Source organism: Pagrus pagrus (assembly GCF_965226575.1).
Source record: "Pagrus pagrus genome assembly, chromosome: 7".
Lineage (NCBI taxonomy): Eukaryota > Metazoa > Chordata > Actinopteri > Spariformes > Sparidae > Pagrus > Pagrus pagrus.
The window spans coordinates 4,758,442-4,778,650 of record NC_140191.1 but is presented as its reverse complement, the minus strand read 5'-3'; the positions used below and the strand labels follow the sequence as shown (position 1 = coordinate 4,778,650).

At 41.1% G+C, this 20,209-nt stretch overlaps 1 protein-coding gene across 3 annotated transcripts in view; it reads left to right on the top strand.

Moving 5' to 3' along the window:
• Window positions 1–881: 881 nt before the first annotated feature.
• Window positions 882–20,209, top strand: part of glcci1b (glucocorticoid induced 1b) — a 21,811-nt gene continuing 2,483 nt past the window's right edge. The window contains exons 1-8 of one of the 3 annotated variants that reach the window (XM_084357722.1): window positions 882–1,023; window positions 1,174–1,535; window positions 6,818–6,963; window positions 13,666–13,755; window positions 16,590–16,715; window positions 17,551–17,688; window positions 18,683–18,872; window positions 19,861–19,981. In XM_084357722.1, coding sequence (XP_084213848.1) covers window positions 1,238–1,535; window positions 6,818–6,963; window positions 13,666–13,755; window positions 16,590–16,715; window positions 17,551–17,688; window positions 18,683–18,872; window positions 19,861–19,981 — 1,109 coding nt within the window. In that variant the 5' untranslated portion in view covers window positions 882–1,023; window positions 1,174–1,237. Of the gene's footprint in view, window positions 1,024–1,173; window positions 1,536–6,814; window positions 6,964–13,665; window positions 13,756–16,589; window positions 16,716–17,550; window positions 17,689–18,682; window positions 18,873–19,860; window positions 19,982–20,209 lie in introns of all 3 variants that reach the window. The other 2 variants (XM_084357721.1, XM_084357720.1) reach the window with 2 other exon arrangements.

The following is a 20,209-nucleotide window of genomic DNA, read 5'->3' as shown; positions in this document are numbered from 1 at the left end:
ATCACAGTTGTCCTCGGCAGATGGAGTTTGCCCAGTTGTCAAATTGACATTTTTTAAAGGACCTATTGTCCATATTGGCTTAAAGTTGGGACTGAAATTCACTCTCGACCTTAGAAAGCATCAGTTAATCAACAATCTCACCACAACCAAACAAAACTTTATTGGCCAAGTATGTTTAAGCAAACAAATAGAGCGCAGTACACGTAGACATACAGCTCAAACAAGGACAACAAGGCTAAACAAAGATAGGTAAACACACATACAACTTATGTACACGTATGTTCATCCATAGCCGATAACATACAGTTCAGTTTTTATGTACAGGTCAAATTGTCAAAATGCTTGAATAAATATTGTGTAAGCTTTGTTATTGAGTGGCTTATGGTAAGTATTAAGTCACTTTAGGTCCCTAAGTAGTGCTCAAAGTAAAATAAGGACATTGGGCATCTACATTGTCATGATGACTTGTCAAGCTCCATCTACTGAAGAAGACTATGTGATGAAGATTGAAAGCTCCAGAACACCTACTAATGGACGTTGTGATGAGATAATGTAAAATCCTCAGTTGTAATATTTATTTTATTATAATATTTTTTATATATATATACTTTAATCTATACTGACTACAGCATACAATCGATTTTCACGATCATTACTGTGGCTGAAGTATGTTTTTAAATCTTTAATCTTCAATAAAAAAAAACTTCACTCATACTAATAAGACATTTGTAACCTGATTGGATGAAAGTACGATCCATAGACCAACTCACACCAATCAGCGTCGTTACTGTAAAACGCGACTACCCAATCAGAAGCTCGGAAGCGAGCAGCGTAGCCCGCCCACACGCATCAGCCAGTAGTCTGGTCGGAACAACTGTCATTTAGAGTGAGTGGACATGATGGGGAAGACAGAGCAAGGGCTGGAAAACACGAATTAAACCTTTCAAGAAGTATCAAAAACAACTTTTAAAGTTACCTGCGTGATGGCTACAGCTTACGTCGGCATGTGTTAGTATCTTACAGGTAAGTTATCACGAAATAATGCGTGTCGAAGCGTTTTTTTCCCCCCTCGAGCGCATGAGTTAAAAATGTTAAAAAGGAAGCTAACGTTTTTTCTTTGCTAACAGGCTAATGTTTATCTTACCGTTCCCCCCCCACCGCCTCCTTCTCTAGAGAAGCAGCAGCTTTGGCAGTACGTCTTTCTTACTGCGATAGGAATTACAGCCAGTTTCGGAGGATGTCAGCGCCCAGCAACTCGCTTCAGCAGCCGAGGGTGAGACGCAGCAATGCGGGATCCCCCGGCTCGTTCAACAACAGCTGCCGTTTGCACCCCATCCGTGCCACCGTGCCCTACCAGCTCCTGCGCGGGGGTCAGAGCAGCCCGACGAGGGCGCAGACCCTCTACGGGGGAGCCACGACCAGCCGGGGCTCAAGCCCCCCTTCCAGCCCGACACTCAGTTCAGGAAGTGCTAAGCAAAGACTGTCCCCCGAAAATAAGGATTCCTCCTGCCCCTCAGACTCTCCAGTTTCCAGAGGTAAAAACACGTATTTTGATCTGTTTTAGCCTTATATAAACCAAAAAATGCCATGTCACCACGTGCTGTAGTCCACTCAAACTTGTCATGGTAACTTTTAACTGGCATACAGTGATGCAGCTACTTTAAAAAATGTGATATGTGAATGTGAAAAATGTGTCAAACATTATTTTTAAGGGGGTAGTCTGATTCTGGATAAAGGGTGCCACTTGATTTAAAGAGGGTTGATTCATTAACTGTTTAACCTATTGTCTACTTACACAATTAGGCACTCATAAAGAGAATAGAGTGCACTATTGGCTCTTATTTCCTATGGACTTTTGACAGGAGAGAGGGGGAGGAGAAAATTGGCAGAAAGACATGCTTTCAGTTGTAAATGGGGCCACGTCAGTCCCAGTAGAAGCAGTGCTAAGCGAATGGTCAGGTGTTGCCTATTCTGACCTCGCTGACTTCATACACGCAGCACAGAGAACTCTGCATATGCTGAACATATGCTGCACCTCACCATGTTGCTTAACAATGGCTAACAGAGGCAAGTGCTGTGTCGTTTTATGTCAAGCTCAGCTGCTCCCTGGAAGAGATCTGGAGACAAATCGAAGCTGGACATGAAAGTCCAGGCAGACCTAAATCCGTATTTCCCACTAAATCTTATTTATGTGACAGCCTCTCCTGCCAAATATCGACACTGTGGCTGCTTTTTCAGACTGGTAGCAGTACCCTTTCCTAGGCCAGAACTGCGTTTTTAGCTTAGCTTTTTTGGTCTGTATACCCTGTGTTTTTATGTAAAAAACACTCGCACATAACCACACACTATCTGGCGAGTGTTTGAGACACATTGTTCTATGGAAGTGTCTGAATACAGCTTGCTTTTCCAGTATCTGGAGACAGAAAGAGACTCAATCTTTCAACCTCACTGGGTATTTCTGACTCTGCATCAGTTCACATGAAAAGCACCTGATAATCTCACCACAATAGTGTTGTGTTCTTAAGCTTAAGGGGAGCAATGCTACCTTCATTAGTCACGATTGATAGCCTCCCCCTCTTACCTTTAACCAAAATGGCAGCCCTCTTGTCTCAGTGCAGCATGGTAGTTATTGTGGAGTTGTGTGTGTGTGTGTGTGTGTGTGTGTGTGTGTGTGTATGTGTATGTGGAATTTGATGTTTGTGACGTGCTTCACATTCCTCAGTTCTTTGAATGATGACCTCCAACCTTGACCAGTGTACCATGCAAGGCAGGAAACGAAGTCTCTTCCACAACAACTGAGTAGGCAGACTTGCCAGGCACGACTAATTTCACCCGTGTTTGGCTAACGCTTGGTGTTGATTTCCCACCCCAGTGGCATGCCACGCATACCTCAGTCCTCTGAAAGAGAGGACCTCTAGCCCAGGCTAGTGTCCCATGTCAGTAGTGATGATGGAGACCTGACCCACCTTCATCGCTGTGACCTCACAGCCCAAACATGCATAAGAGGCCTCAGATGACGACTGTGATCATATCAGTACAGGGGTGGTGACTTCTAGCAGTCAAAAAATGCAAACTGACCTGCATTTATCAAGAAACAAACAAGTAACACAATGCGAGCAAGACTCAGTCATCTTCATCTTCATCTTTCATCACAGCAGCACAGCTTGCCTGAAGCAGTAGGCTTTGCACTTTGTAATTTCTCATTCATTGTTGTACTTTGAACCCACTCACAGACATAATACTTGCCATTTGGTGGGGAATTCAGTCCAAAGTGCCGTACAGTACCATCAATGTGAGTGCCAGGCATGGTTACACTGGTAATGGACTGCACTGGTGTTCAGATCATGGTCTGATGATGAAGGACGTAATGAAGACAATTATATTCCACATCATGACCTTTTAGGTTCACCAGCATGACATCATTCTCTTACCACACTGTCCCAACAATGAATGTCCCACTCCCTGTCAAAGTGCCAGCTGTGCTGAAACAGCCCTGCTTCATTGTCACCCATTCAAACTGCAGAGTAGGACTGAATGTGAAAATGAGTATGTTGTCCAAATCAGTCGACTCTGGTGGAACTGTGCTGCGTTTGCTGTAGTTCATCAGCCTGCACATAACTGACCGCGTTGAACTTTGATGTTAACTTCTGCTCCTTCTTCACTTCACAGTTATGAGAGTTTGAATCATTAGCACCTTTCTGAACCATTGGGATACGCTCAAACTAGTCCAAGATAGCTTGCTGTGGGAGGTACCCACTGGACTCATTGAGTGATGCTAATAATGCTAACAAGCCATTTCCTGACCCGCTGAGGGACAGATGCTGAAACTCATAACCGTAAAAGATTACAGCCAAGATTAATTTCATCATTCATCATTTATATAGTATGGAAGACAGACACTGCTGAAATTACTGCTCGCAATGAACACACTTTTAACTTGAGCAACTAACGTAGAACTTTATTGGAATATGAACTGCAGGGTGGTGTACAGATTCGCCATAACTGTATAATCAGGTGTTTGGTTCAAAACATGAAGTGATGATGTGCTTTATGTATGTAATGTAGTATAGGGCTGGGCGATATGGCCTTAGAAACCTTTCTCCAGTCATTGCCGACATACATACATTTAAAAGTGGCTTCATCTCTGCACCACATGTCCATAACTTACCTGTGTTCAGCTTCAGAGGCTTGAAACAAAGTTAGCCGGCTAGCTGCACTACGGAATCCAAGCTAAGAAATCGCAAATAAGAATGGCCCGATTGAGAGAAACATGCTAGCAGCAGCTCGCAGAAAAGCAACCGCGCTTCCACCGATGTGCGCTAGAATCTTTGCTTCGCCAAAATTGGCAGGTTGATAAGAAAATAATAACTGGGACATGGAGACAACATTGGTGCATTGACCAGCAACAAACTTCTTTTGGCTCCTGCCTTATGGCAACTCTCAACTACTTTTTGCACTCTTAGGTTGGGGGCCTTTTTTAAAATCGTTATGTTTCAATGGTACAGAACTCAGTAGTCGATGACTGTCAGCCATCACCTGTTGGTAGTTTTACAAAGTATTAACACATTGATATTTTTGATAAATAATCACCTGTAATGTGAATACAATGACGACGTGGGTAAAGGAGAACAGTCTGGAAAGTTAAGAAAAGTACATCACTTTACTGTAAAACAGGAAAACATTTATGCAATATCACAATAAAATAACATCCAATATGATGTATACTCTCATTTCACAGTGACAGTATAAAATCAATATTTTTCCCAGCCCTAATAAAATGTATATAAACGAGCAGTATCATAAGTATTTCACAGAATCTGTAATCGCATTAGTTGTATCAGCAGTTTATTTTATCATAGTGATTAATACAAGTTTGGCAAATGACAAGTATTATTAAGTAATTTCTTATTCATTGTATTTATTGTTTAATTTCCTTCTCTTTCTTAAGAATGACCAAGCATGCACAGAGAGTAGGCAATTACATGCTCTCAATATTCACTGTGTAGAAAGTCTTAGCAGTAACAGGTTGAATTGAACTAAATGTGTCCAAGGCCGTGTACAGTAAATGTATGTCAGAGTTATATATAAGCCCTACCAGGTTTAATTTACTCTAGCCTTTCTCGAGTAAATGAAACCTTAAAGTGACTTTGTTCTAACCAAATTATCGTGATTTTCCTTTCAACCTGTGTCATGCAGCCTTGTGAAAACCTACAGGAAACCATGCTGCTATGGTTTACTGATTTGGACCACATGTTTGTTTTCACATTTGCCTCTGCTCTACAGTTAATAAACCACCCATTTATCCCTGGAAAGGCAGAGACTTTTTTTTGCCGCATGCCGAACGCCCAGTGATGGAAAGTTCTTATTAAAATTCAACCTGAAAATATTCCTTTTAATATGACATACACCTCTCACTCATCCCTGAAATCAGCAGATGGACTGCTTTGATGTCTTGGCTTCTTTCACACTGTTTCTTTTTTCTCATCAGGAGATTATTCTAGTCTGGCAAGTAGGGAGACGATGGAAAATAACCACAATCCCAGTTCTGAGAGCACTGGCTTGGCCTATATCAATATTGATGGAAATTTAGCCTGCTTCCTTTGTCTACAATGCTTCAGGGAATTTTACTGTAGCCCAGTAAGCTTACTTAGGCAATACCTTTGGGTGGGTAGGCCTATGTATTCTATGGACAAAGAACAACAATGAATGGCTGTGTAGTTCTGCTAGGAGAGGGGTGCCTCATGTAGATAGTTTAGTCTGTGTGATCATGTTGGAAAGGCCTCTGCTGCAGCCTGCTCGGACGAGGAATGGAGTAAATGAGCATGTTTCCTGATCATTACGCTGTTACTTTTTATTCTGTCTCGGAAAGGGAAATGAAGAAGCTTTAATTTACTTGTAGTAATCACACAAGTGTAATTGAGGCTAATACATTTAATCCAGTTCTTACTGCAGTCTCATGCTGTTCTCAAGCTAATGTCTTTGTGTTTGCTTGTTTTGTTTTTCTCTCTTTTTTTTTTTACTGCGTGTCACTGCAGGAATGTTGAGTGGATGCAGGCAGTATTGATGTGCATTGTGTTGTGGTTGTTTATGAGTTCTTATGTGGGTGGTGTGTGCTTAACTGCTCTGGCTCACAGCAGACTGCTTTCATAACATCAGATACTCCTGCTCAGCCATTTACGTTTGCTTCAGGCCTCGGCTCTCGAACCTGCTGTTTGCCCTGAACTAATTCTTACGAGATTAGAAAAATTGTCCACACTTTGAAAACAAGGAGAGATTGCAGGGCAAGGTCTCGTCTCAGTAAACCACTGTTAATTGCAGCAGTTAACATAGGTGAGGGGAAAGTATTGATTTGTAATGTTTTGTTTTGGGAGATTTTCTAACTTGTTTCCACCATTGACTCGAGTAAGAATTCATTCTGTGATTCTTGTAATGTGAAGATCTACCTATGTGATCTTGCAACAACACATAGTTAAATAAACCAAGTCATGTAGACCAACTTATTATGAAAGTTAAAGCCTTTGATTATGCATTTCTTTTCATTTCAGGTGAAATATTTAAACCATTAAGAATCAGTGTGCCACATTAAATAATGCCCCCGGTCCTTGCCTACACATTTGCACTGAGAGATTTATTACACAGTGACATTTTTATTCCCTACGCTGAACTTAGTCTTATTGACACAATCGGGAAAGTTGGCAAGACGAATGTTGAGATTTCTCAGCGTGTTGGGTAATAATGCTCACTTGGTGTTTGTGCCTGCATGAGTGTGTGTTTGTGTGCATGCTTCATCTTATTTCTTTGTTCTTTCCCACAGCAGAGAGGTCCAAGTTACAGGTTCGTAGTTCCAGTGCCATCCGGCGGACATCTTCCCTGGATGCCATCACAGGGCCATACCTCACCGGCCAGTGGCCACGGGACTCCCATGGACCCTACCCGTCGTGTATGAAAGACAAAGCCACACAGGTACAAACCCTTCATTATAAAAACACTGTCTTGGCTGTAGGCCTAAATAAAGATGGGCCTTATCATTGTTCCTGTTTTTCTCCATTCTGTATTCCCAATTTGAAATTCTTGTAAACTGTCTCTTCGCTGTTACTCAGCATAGAATCACGGGACTCACCTGATAATGAATGACTTACTATGACCTCCAACTTGAATTATTTCAACCTTGTTTCAGAGAAATGTTTTGTCTGCCATTTTGTGATGGTGGATGGGTTTTTTGTAATGATCCCTCAAATGTGGTTTTTCAAACACGTTTGACAAAGACATGTAACAGAGGCAAAATTAAAGTCGGGAGTCATAATTAACTTCTCTTCTGACATTTTTATGTACACATCATCACGTACTTAGACTTTTTAAAACATTTTTTTCGCAGTGACGTAGGTGTTTTCCAATGCAGTTGTTTCCAAATGAATTGTTGATCTTATCTACTGATGAGTTAACTGGGAGAGTTGCATGCCAATCCAAGCCGAAGAAATGCTCCAGCTGTGAGTCATACAACAATTGTCTGTGGAAAAATTTTATGAGACTTTTCACAAAATGACTCTTTACAACTTTATCTGGTATAAATTATTATGTGATTTTTAAACATTTTAACAATATTGCAACGTTAGACATTTACATGTACATCATGATTATTTCCAGCAGCAACACGTGGCAAAAGTGGTTGGTTGCAAAAATGGAACAACTTCGGTGGTGTGTACATGGCTTGATAACACTAATCTTTAGAGACATGGGGGTTCACTGGTAGTCAAATGGTCCGGGTGCATTCGCCACGACTGTCGCAACCACATCAAAAAGAAACTACGAAACTCTGAGACAAAAACAAGAGGTGCACAATATCACACATCAAACAAGGGGGCCACGTTGTCTTCTTTTAACCAAATTGATCTTGAGATGAGATGAGAATGTCATATGAACTGTCTGATTCAGCTCAGCAACTGAAAAGGAATGATTGCCAAAATTATTCTTTTTTCCCCTGCAAATGCAACGTGAGTCTCTGATTGATTACCATAAAGCAGGTGTACAATTTGATGATCAAAGAAGAGTCAGATGGCTTAGTCATTCATACCCAGGGAGGGATGTGTGAGAACAAACCTCACGGTGAAGGAAAGTTCAGACTGAAGTTTGTGTAATGATCATGAGCTGGAACAGCTTTAAGAAATACCATTAAAATATCGTAATATTATATTAAAGCCATTTGGCCAACACTTAGGCCAGAGTGTCTGGTAAATCCCCAAATTCAACACTCATTTTCACCTTTCTCCAAGCAAATTATGGTAATTAGGACTTGGAAATACTTGTGGGTTTCTATCATAACTGTTGGTGAAGGAGTCAAATCTACAAGCTGTGGCCAAAGATTTTGTTACAGTAAACTGGTGGCTGGTGGTGAAGTCTGGTGCTAATAAAGGCCTAATAGACTTTACTGAAATTATTCTGAAATTTTAATACCTTTTTATAACACTTCATAAGACCTACGTATGGATTTCTCATTGAGCCTGACCACAGTATTCCTGGATAGCAGCCCACACATGATCGCCCGTAATCTTGCCATGTGACTGATGGCTAAATGCAGTTTTTTCTCTAAGAGCTTAATTTTTGGGGGGAGGGAGTTTGGGTTGGGGGTTAAAGAAAGAATATTGACTATGTATGATCATGACAAGGGCTGCTCCCTCTTTGCTAACAGAAGCCTTTCATGTGTCTGAATAAAGACCGCCAAGCCTCATTTACATGGGCTTCGTCCCTTTAACCCCTCATTTGCCTCGCATTTCTTTGTGTGTAGGCTGGGGAAGTGGTGAGAGGGCCTTGAGAGATCTCTTGCAAGTGGCTGTATGTAGAGTAAACACCTCTAATTACAGGGTTCCTGTGCAGCACTGGAAAGACTGGACAAGTATGGAAAATCAATTTGATAATTATCAGGTCTTGAAGAATGTCATTGCACAGCAACGTCTGGGCACGTATACACGGTGATCTGGCAGACCTACATTGTGATATTCGCCTGTGCCTCGACTATGTTTTCCCAGACATTATTGGCGAAAAAGGGATTGAGGGCCAAAATTTAAATCAAGTTGAGAGATTTATGTCTGTCAAAGCTGTGGAAAATTGAGATGGAAAACATTTGGCTGTGTTGTAATGTTGTGGGAGAGTGTGACACACTTGACAGTCCTTGAACAATTAAATGCACAAACTCCCCTAAGGATAGTCAGAGACCACTTCCTGTTAACACACTATGCCTAGGCCCAGCTCTTTTTGTAAGACAACAACAGCAGAAAGCAGCAGACAAAAGATCCCTGGCCTCTTTTGTTGTGCACTGCACAAGTTCAAGACGGCCTCTCCTTTGAGCTGTAATGTAGTCTTGCATGGAGGTGAAGTTGTTTGCACCTGTCCCTCAGGCTACGGCTGAGGCGAGGAGAAATCCCACTGCTTACCACCTGGCCCTCGTGGCTGCACGGCCCGCCTGCCTTTTGTGTGGGAGTTGAGGAGCAGAGGGCCCATACATATGCTAATCACTGTTCCGGGATAGGTCTGTATGCCCTAGGCCCCGTGGTTACAGAACACAGAGAATGTCTGTATGAAGATTAGGGCCCTGACACACCAAGCCGACCTCAAAGAAACAGCACCGACAAAGGCAGACTGATCAAACAGTGTGCGTTGCCTCACGTCTTCTGTTAAAAGTTGCTCTTGAGCACAACATAAAGAAAAACAGCCCGATGGCCAGCTGACCACCGACACGCATGTAGATTTTGCTCCTGGGTGAGAGGAAATAACAAATCAGCAGTGTGTGTTTGTAATCTGAAAAAAAACATAAAGGAAAGACAAACTAAACAAACTAGCGTCTGTTTTTCATGTCATTGTGGATCTAACTGTCTCATTATGAGCCTGTAATATGAAGCTGAATCTAAACTCGCATCTCAGACATCCATTTTCTGGAATGCTCATTGAGTATCAGACATGCATGAGACAACAGATACACAAAGTCAACTCACCAAATCAGAATGCACGTTCTTCTCATCTCTAAACCCCACCAAATGATAGCAGTGGCACTCTGCTCGCATGTCTCAGCATGCAATCTAAACAAACCAGCACAAATTCCACTGCAGTTCTATTGAAGCCCAGTCATTATTTCCTGCTTTGGAACAGAGCTGGATTCTTGAGGATGTTGCCTGTATGTAACCCTTTGGGTGGGAATCATAATGGGAAGCAAGCTGCAGGCCACGGTAACAAGAGTTTATCTTCACAGTAGTACATTATCAGGCACAACACCTGGCACACATGTCTACAAAGCACACAACTTGGGCCGGAAGCTCAAGAGCTTGCATGATAAAAGGGCCTCTGGGGTAAATAAAGGTGGGTGCTCTTGTTAACTGACAATTTGTTTGGGAGGAACAGAGATGGCCTGCAGTACTTTTTAACTGTCTTGTCTTACAATGGATACCTGGGGAGAAATTTGGCATTTAATTGCAACCAAGATATCCAACATGTCTGTTAACACCTTTTTAAAGTAATTATCTTCCTTGAGAGTCTTTTAAACAAAAGGATTAATGTAGAAAGTTCATTTTTAGTCTGAGACATAAACCCACAGGCTGATACTTGTTAAAATGCTGACTAAAACGCACAACAATGGTACTAGCTGCATGATAAATTCTCATCTTAACTGTTGAACTATTCCTTTTTTGTGTACTGGAGTTGCTGTCATAACCTTAATTACTAAGTACACATTCATTCAAATTGATTTAAAGTGGAGTCCAGTGGAAATCAACCAACAATAGTCTATCACAGATTTATCAGTATCTGCGTATATGTTGACTGATATGTACCGATATGAAAATGTTTTTGCAATCTATAATGCAGAAAAAGATACTTGGTAATCATAATTAATAATAATTATTATAAATAGTATATGTATTTGTATGCCAACACATCAATGTCAGATTTTTTCCCCCATTGGCATCCGCCCCAAAAATCAGTATTGATTGGGCTCTAATTTAGAGCTCATGAAAATAAGAATGATGAAAATATTACTTGTAAACTGAATAGTATTGAATTAAAACGTGTCCAATCACACCACTTTGTTGTGTCAAAGTGACAATGAGCCCCTAGCTTAAAGCCCTCCATTTTGTCTTTTGATCTGAAGGAAAATAATTGTGCATTGATTTTAACCAGTATTGCGCACCCTGTGAAATCCTATACAGATCACTAACTGCCAAATAAACGTTTCACATTTCATTGAGTTACAAGGAGCGCCATTAGTAGCATTCCCTTCTTGACGTCATTGAACATCTGTGAGAACTTAGTTTTTCTTCAAATCCACAACTCCAGAATGCCTCTCTGCCCTTTTACAGCAATCTACAGTCTGTATGAACAGATTAGGCTCTAGCATCAAGTCCCTCAATGTTTGGCAGATGCATCAAACAGCACAGGCCATGCACAAAATGTTAATGCTAAAGGCTAGCTACACATCTGCCATCCAGCGTGGCAAAGCACAGTGGTCCCTTTATGAGAGCACAAGCACCCATTTAATTCGCTGTCCTTTTCTGGGGGAAACCAGCGCCAGCGATCCAGCGCAAACGGCTTCACGGGTGTTCCTCATTATTCACAGTGTGATATTCCATATCATAGGGCAAGGCTTGTGCGTTAGTTGGAGAGCCATAGAGGTTTTTCTGTTAGTGTGGGGTCAGACATGAGGCAGTGTGAAGACACTGACATTTCAGATGTTTCGTACCACTGTGCTGACCATGAAGCGTCAGATGTTAGAGGATTTGTTTGAGGACCAGAGGCACTGTTGATATGCATAATCAGGGGGAAGTATGTGGTTTCAGACAACCCTATGAAACATCCTCAGTCTGTTTCTGTTTTTGCATATATTTACATAACTTAACCGTTTCCTTGTTTATGCAATAGAGGTCTAAAAGACATGTTCAGTGAGACAGAACTGCCTCTGTGCTCTCTGGTAGGGAATGTTTAGTATATTAGATGTTTTCTCATGGGTGTACTAAAAACACAAAATTTCCCTGCAGACTCGTTGACCTGGTAAGTCTAGATTTTGCTGTACACATTTTGCCAAATCACAGACGAATATATAGGCTAAAATGTAATAGGTATTTGTAGACTAATGGAAACTACTGAAGGTGAAAAGGTGGAAACTTAGCCAACACCATCTGCTAGTAGTCCTTGTAAATGTCACCTGTGGCTGACAAGGAAGTCTTTTTGGCAGGTAACCATTTATTATTTGGTGGCCCTGTAATTATTTCCTGGAACAATGTTTGGCTTTTGAAGAGCTGGTGGATTTTGAACTGTACTCGCTGGTTTAGACTTCAGTCAAAAAATGAGTTTTAAGCCCTGACACAAATGTATTCGTCTTAACCTTTCTTACTGATGGAAGCAATCAAGTATGCTATGACTTTTGTTTTCCTGTTGAATGTAGTTCTTTCCTCAGGGATAGTATCTCATGACCGTTTCCTTCATTTTCATTGATTCCAGATTTCTTTGCTCTTGAGCACACTGCACTCATTACTGCTTTTACCCACATCTTTCTCAACTGCTTATTCAAACATTTAACATTTTAGGTATTCAGTTAATACTCACATCCTGAGTGACATCACACTGAGGTGGCACAATGGGTATTCTGTGTCCTTATCAAGGACATTTCATGGCTTTTTAGGAGTAGTTTTCATACAGTATAAGCTTTTAGCTTTGTACTTCTCCTGCTCCTGCTTTAAATTCATGTACAGTATATTTTAAGTACAACTCATTTTCCAAAATAGTTTGGGGGCTGTGTAAAATGTAAATAAATGCAGAATGCAATCATTGGCAAACAAACTGAATTCCTCAGCTCATGTAGTAATATCCTCTATACAATCATGTGTTTCACAAAGTGGTGAACCTCACCCCATCCTTGCCTGTAAACGACTGAGCCTTACGAGGATTCCCCTTTCATACCTGATCACGATACTATCACCTGTCACCAATGAACCTGTTTTCCCGTTCCAAACAGGTTTCAAACTTTTGTTGCCCCAGTCCCACCTTATTTGAAATGTGTTACTGGCATCAAATTCAGAATAAATATGTATTTTTTTAAAAAGTTGATGAGGTAAAACATTTTTGTGCTGTTTTTGATTTGAGTATCTGTCAAAAAGAATCAGCAAATAATCACACAGCATCCCGACCTTTTTTACAAACAGGGTTGAGCTAGTCGTTAAAAGTGTGTCTGTTTATATATACACGTATGTTTTTGAGTGTATATATATCATATCATATCATTTATAATAACTGATTTTGTGCAAAAAATGTGTCAATGTAAAACAAATGCATGACATATCAGAAGACAGGTGACTCTTTGTGGGCATACCTTCACCACATCTGTGGCCTTTCAGTTATCTGATCTCTGTAAACATTAGGCCACCCTGCCACGTAAACAAATCTCAAACTGCAGGTTAGTTAATCTAAGGCTTTAAGGGTGATGTTATGTGTTCTACTTAGATACCTTTGCATCAACACACAATGAAAACTTCTGTTTATGTTTTTTTGCACTCTTTTGTTCATCGTTCTCGTCCCTGTGTGGCAGCAGTGTTGAACAATACAGTTGGAGCATGAATCAAGAGCATGAGTTGTATGTGTTGAGTTGTATAATGTGGTTATGTGTCAGCATGTATTTCTTTGTTTCAGACTCCAGGTCTCTGGATTGATGAGGGAGCAGAACAGGGAAGTCCACACCAGCGGTCAGCCTCCTGGGGCAGCGCAGACCACCTCAAAGAGGTAGATTCACCTGTCTTAGCTGTGGTTCACCAAAGTCACAGCTGCTTCTGACAAACACTACAGACAGTGGAGTAGTGTCAGCAGTCTGTCTGACTGGTTTAAAACATTCACACAGCCTGTTCAAAGAGATGTTTATGTCATATTTGAGGTTCATTCGATTTACTCAAAATGTGTTTTATTTGTCAGGGTCTGAGGTCAGCCTAAATATTATCCTCCTTAACGTTGGTTTCCACTCCTGTCTATCTGCTGGCCTCGGTGGCCAACCAGCCGACCACATGGAGCTATTAGGTCTCCAACTCTCCAGACCACAGTCTAAATTTAACCTCCTTCTCCCCTCTTGTTTCCCTCACAACTGCACTGTTGCATCTCATTATGGCCTGTTCTTTTTGAGAGACAGTGCTGGAACCTAAAGGTTGAAGCAACCATATTGTTCCCTCTTCAGGTTAGATACACTGATTAATGGTACTAAAAACTTGAAGATGTACATTCATATATTTTCTTATTTTGGCTCTGGAATAGGTATGCAATCAATATTTAGTTCCAAAACATTAATGACACACGGATGTCTTGGGTGTTGGCCAGAAGAAACTACAACTCGGAAGCCTTTTACAAACTCACAAGGACACTTTCAAGAATCTATTTTTACCACACGTAAAGACCAGCATGCAAAACTACATTCCATAAATAACTTAACTTTATGACTGAAATACCAAAGCTGGTGTTATTCAAGTTGATAATAAGACCACTTCATAATACACATGTGTAGGAGTAATGTGTTTTGGACAGAACAGACTATGTATTCACTTGGTTGACCACGTGTTACCTGGCCTGGTTATGGTTGCACTTGTCTGATCCTGCTAGGCACAATTAAGTGTAGAAGATTTGGATTTAACTCGCTTGACTATTGAATTGTCAAGACAAGAAATGTGTTGATGGCTCTTATTGTGAGTAACAATATGAGTAGTGAGTTGCAACATTGCACTTAAGCAATACAACAGCTGTAAAGAGGAGACAGGAAGAGACACATTTTAATAAAAACAGCCACAGGAGATGCACAAAATTTCCCAGCTATGTACTCAGAGCAGTTTGATCTCATAAAATCTGAGTGCTAGAATGAGTTCTCATAAATCACATTCAAGTGAAAATGTAGCCAAACACTATAACTAGGCCTGCTAGAAAAATGTGGTGTTGAACTTCCTACAGACGAGGCCCTGGCCTTGGCCTGAACAGTCAATAGCTTAGCACAGTCAGGAAAACTTGTCTTTCCAATCCTCTGAGATTACATCGGGATCGCCTGGACTTGTCATTATCGAGTGCTCCGGTCACTCATTGAATGAAGTGAACCACATTCTAGCTCTCTTAACCTCTGCGATTAACTGTGTGGGAGGACATCCATGAAAAAAGCAGGCTCTTTTGTTGACTGTGTTGCCAGGATTACAAGATCAGCGTTGAGGACCACACCTTAGTCTGCATAGTACAACTGAGTCTGTTTGGCTGACAAAGGGTATCCTGTTTTTAGGCTGATACTGGGCCAGAAGCAGAAACACCCATTGACCTAACATGTTTCATCACCAGACATACATGACAGCAAAATACTAGTCTGCAACAATATTCACGTTAGGTCAATATGCATGGTGCACACAGTTGTACATATTTCTGTAAAAAGTGCCATATAGATGTTGTGGGTCACATGAGAGAGGAAAGCATCCCAGCCACCCAAAAATATAAATTTGGCTGAGAGCTCAATAATCTGATTAATGTAGGTTGTCAGGAACAGTTCATCAATAAAAATATTCAACCATACTCTGAACATTAGAGCTAAGTTTATTTCTAGGCCAAGAGTTAAATAAATTGGAGAAGAGCTGCAACAATTAGTTGATTAAAGCTGCTGTAACTGTTATTGTCATATTAAGATAAGTGTTAAAAGCTCTGTATTCTATGTGTGTGGTCAGTAACCCATGTCTCTCCTCCCCCTGCTCATGCAGTAAAAGAGAAAAGACATTTTCTGGTATCCCTGCCAACTTTATTCTGGTACCAACGTAGGCAATGGTGTAACAGGGAAAAGCTACCAATTCCAACCCTCCTGGTGACTCTTAAAAAAATAATCCATGAAAGATGCAAAAAGAGAAAGAAGATGTACAAGTGTGGTGACATATTGAGGAGGGAGGAGTTTGCTAACCGCAAACAGACAGGAAGTTAGCTAAAATGAAAACAACAACTTAAATTGACTCTTAGATCGGCAGAATCAGAACATGCCTGAAGACACTTGAGGCTTTATAAAAATGTGACAGCCATTTTGTTACAGTTTTTCGACATTTCATATATTAGAATTTCGCTTTTATATAGTGCTTTTTTTAGTCCACTGACTACTCAAAGTGCTTTACAACACGTGTCACATTTGCCCAATTGTACGCATGCTACCAGGTGCCGACCTGCTCATCAGGAGCGGTGCACCTAACCAAAGTGCCCCACAGTATTTCTATGCTCTCACATCCACTTGCACAGTGATGGAACAGCCACCGGGAGCAGTTGGGGTCCAGTATCTTGTGCAAAGATGTGCAGCTGGTCGATCCAGCAAGCAAACCACAACCTTCAGATTAGTGGACAACCCGTTCTGCCTATGGAGCCACAGCATACACCAGACAATTTGCACATTAAATGTTTATGAAAATAAGGGTTAGCTGCAGCCCTACATGCGAAAAGATTTGCTCATCCACATCTTGCTTCATTAATTTCACTTGTGGGAAAAGTTAAAATTCATGTTTACAGAAATAATTCCTTCATGACTTAATTGTGATCTGTCATTTGTTGAAGTAATGTTATTTTTCTTCCAGCAGATTGCTAAACTGAGACTGCAGCTGCAGCGCAGCAAACAGGTCAGCCGGCAGAGTAAAGACAGGGAGCAGAGCTCGCTGCAGCTGTCGCAACAGGCACAGCATGGCATTGCATGCCAACCACAGGTGAGTTATTCATGCCTTGCCAAACTGAGTCAATGCTTGCTATTTTCAGGTGAAAACATTAACTAACTCTGACTTTGGTGATGCAAGATTTTACCCTGACAGCGATGATATGATAAGGTAGCTTAGCAGCCAAGCAAAAAACATACAAATGAAACAGACGGTGACCAAGCCATATCACTGCTGTTAAAGATAAGAAAACTGAATGTGAATATACCAGGGTTAAGCAAGGTGGCAATCTACATTACACAGTGAATGTGCCTGTAAGTTTGTTGTAGCATGCTCTTTTTAGGTTTGTGTGCCGGTCATGAAAATGTACGATGTTGTATGTTGCACGGCATTTGACTGAGAAGATCTAGTTAATGAGTCCCGGTTCTGACCAGCTGTCTCAAAACAGGGAGAAGAGAGAGGGAATGTGTCTGGACATGCCCTGTTCTCTCCTGTGCAGTTCATTCATTAACAGATGCCCAGTAACAGAACACACCAACCACTGTGGGAAAATTAACACAAACGAGGATATGTCCTATACCAGCCTGCAGTAGATCACAATCATGAATGTGTTTTTGTTCCCTCTGACATTTAATCCCACTTCAGTAACATGTATTTAAACTGAACGCCTCCACCCATTAAATATCTCATGAAACTGGATCAGCGACAATTCAATCCCGCAAACAGATCTACTTGTCACAGAGTCGAAGACATCTGAAGCATTGTGTATGTAATTGCACAATTGACCTGATTGTCTTTGAATGTGCTGTGAGGGTGGGGTCATTTTTGAGTATATATATTATTTTGTTGTGTACGTAATTTTTGACTTACTTTTTGTCTGCCTTTCCAGTACAAGGGAACTTCATCAGCCTTGTCGGCAATCCCTGTGCCAAAATCCCTCATATCCAGAGTGCCGAGCAGTGTGGAGGGCATCAACCACGAGCTAGAAAATGTGTTTATCAGAGAGGACTGGGAGCACGGTATACAGGTAGGGATGTGAACACACACCAGCAACAGATCAAGTGTTGTTATTTAAAACATTTTTAAAGTGCTTGTTGAACTGCAAACATGTGAGAATAATATATATCACATAGTACAAGTTGAGTTTGCTTGTCCTATATCTGATGACCTCACCTGACACATTTGTCCTTTAAGTCTTATAATTTTAGTCCCAGTTGGGTTTAATGTCAGATTCATATCACATCGTACCGACTGTAATTGCGATGCAGCCAAAAAATTGTTCACAGCAGTAACTACTGTCAGTGGTCAAGAATAGCTTTTCAGCCGGTGCTTAAAATGTATTACATGCGTGCAAAAGCACAGTCTTGTAAAGTTCCTTGCAGCATTGTGCACCATTCAGTCAGACAGCATATATCCCTGCTCGCACTGAATTAAATCGCTTAGGGGTGAGGGGAGGCGTAAATCTTGTCTGATGTGGGGTAGTAAACCCTGGCAGGTCTGTAAAGCTAGCCTCCTAGAAAGTTGCATGTGCGCACACACACACACACACACACACACACACACACACACACACACACAGTTTGAGCGCAAACAAACACACGCACCACTACAGATTTACAGCCTGCTGTGCAGCAAGCCTTTTTAAATCAGCTGTGCCAAAGCAGAACGCTCTGCACATCACACTGTTCATCTACTGTCAAGTATTACCATCTGGTGTGATGTTTGCTTCTCCAATTGCCCTTTAAACAGACAGACAAACACACCAGAGGCCTTTCAGTTCCAGTCATTTTTAAATTTAGGACATTTTAGCTGATGCTCTTCACCCACAGCGACATCATCTAGTGAGTGAACAGGTAGCTGCTCAGCCTCAACATGAGTTTTTCAAGGACACATTGGCTGTTACGGGTGATTGAACGCGACCCTATGAGTTAAAATTCTCTCCAAACGCTAAGCACCATTTTAGGATCCACGCACATTAACACATGACTTCTCACCACCTCCTCCATCCTCTCACCTCACAGGCCATGGATGTGGTAGATGGCCGCCGTGCCCCCTTCCCTCCGCATCACTACAGCAACAGCGGGGACACACGTGACACAGACACACAAGCCCCTTCAAGTGGTGACTCCAGTCCGTTGCTCCACCCCTACAGCTCCGACCACCTCCACTCCCCTGATGGAAGCCCCTGTTCTGCAGAGGACATTGACAAAGGTGTGGCCATGTTTGACGGATTCAGCTTGTGTTCCCTGCGTTAAAGTGGAACTTGACCACTTTACACATTAAATTATTTTTATAGGTCTCAAGGATTGTGGATATGTGCAAATATGTGCTCAAGTGGTGCCACTTGAGTCAGCGTTGAGTCAAGTTTTTGCAAATGAAAAAAGAAATGTGTGTGTCAGATTGAAATGAGCTTACCACACTGCTGTAGCCCTCTCCTCAGCTCTGCTTGACACTACATTAGCAACTACTCTCTTAACACACCTGATTCTCTGACTGAGCTGTCAGGGGTTGAGTTGCATTGTGGGTAATGGCGCCAGGTTTTAAAACGAAAGCAGAATGCATGGAATGAAAAAAGATAATATCTCTAGTTGTGGTGCAATTTGATCCTTAAACTGTATTTTATGTAATACTCGATTGGTCGAGTAAAGAATAAGGAGTTTTATTGATTTCATTCCTTTGCAGAGCTGCAACTTGTACTTATTATACTCAAATGCTAATTGTAGTTACTCTGATTGGTCTATGGTCTAAATGAACATTGACACATAGATGGCATTATGCACACTAAAAGCTATCACAGAGTATTGAGCTCAGCACTCTTCAGTTAGGTAATGAAAGCTGGAACAAAATATTGTATTTTCTTTAGGCAAAGTTGGCAGCTTGTGTGTAACATTTGCATGTAATTTGCATTTGAAAATAAGTTTGACATCTTTTGTTAAATAAAAAAAGGGTTTTGTAGAACAGGGTATTTATATTCCATAAAGCAAGATACTGACAAAGATATCGATTTAGTGCAGAAATTTGTATTGTATCAGCATTTGTATTGAAATGTTTAGAGTGATACACAGCTTTACTTTAAGCACATTGCAGCTGCTTAGAGTCAATAACCAGAGTGTTTTTCTTTCCCTGTTTGTCTCATTAAAACTACAAAAGCAATGTATTTATAATTAATAATATGTTATATTCTTTATTTTATTTCCAGACAATTTGTGCAGTTCTCCTCTTCCCAATTTTGCCACTTCTCCCAAACCCAACAACAGCTACATGTTCAAACGGGAACCTCCAGAGGGCTGTGAGAGGGTCAAAGTGTTTGAGGAGATGGTGTAAGTATTTTACCATCAGTTTGTTTTTAAATGCACCATCAAAGTTGATCCTTTGCTACTGCACAATTGTGCTTCTGCCTGCCAAGTGTACGCATCATTAAAAGCAAAACAATAGATAAGAGTTTACTGTACTATTTCATGGACTCTGAGATCCTGTTAGACGATAGTTCAACAAAGCTAACAAGCTTATTTGCATTGTGGGTGGCAGGGATGAGCCCAAAGCTGCTG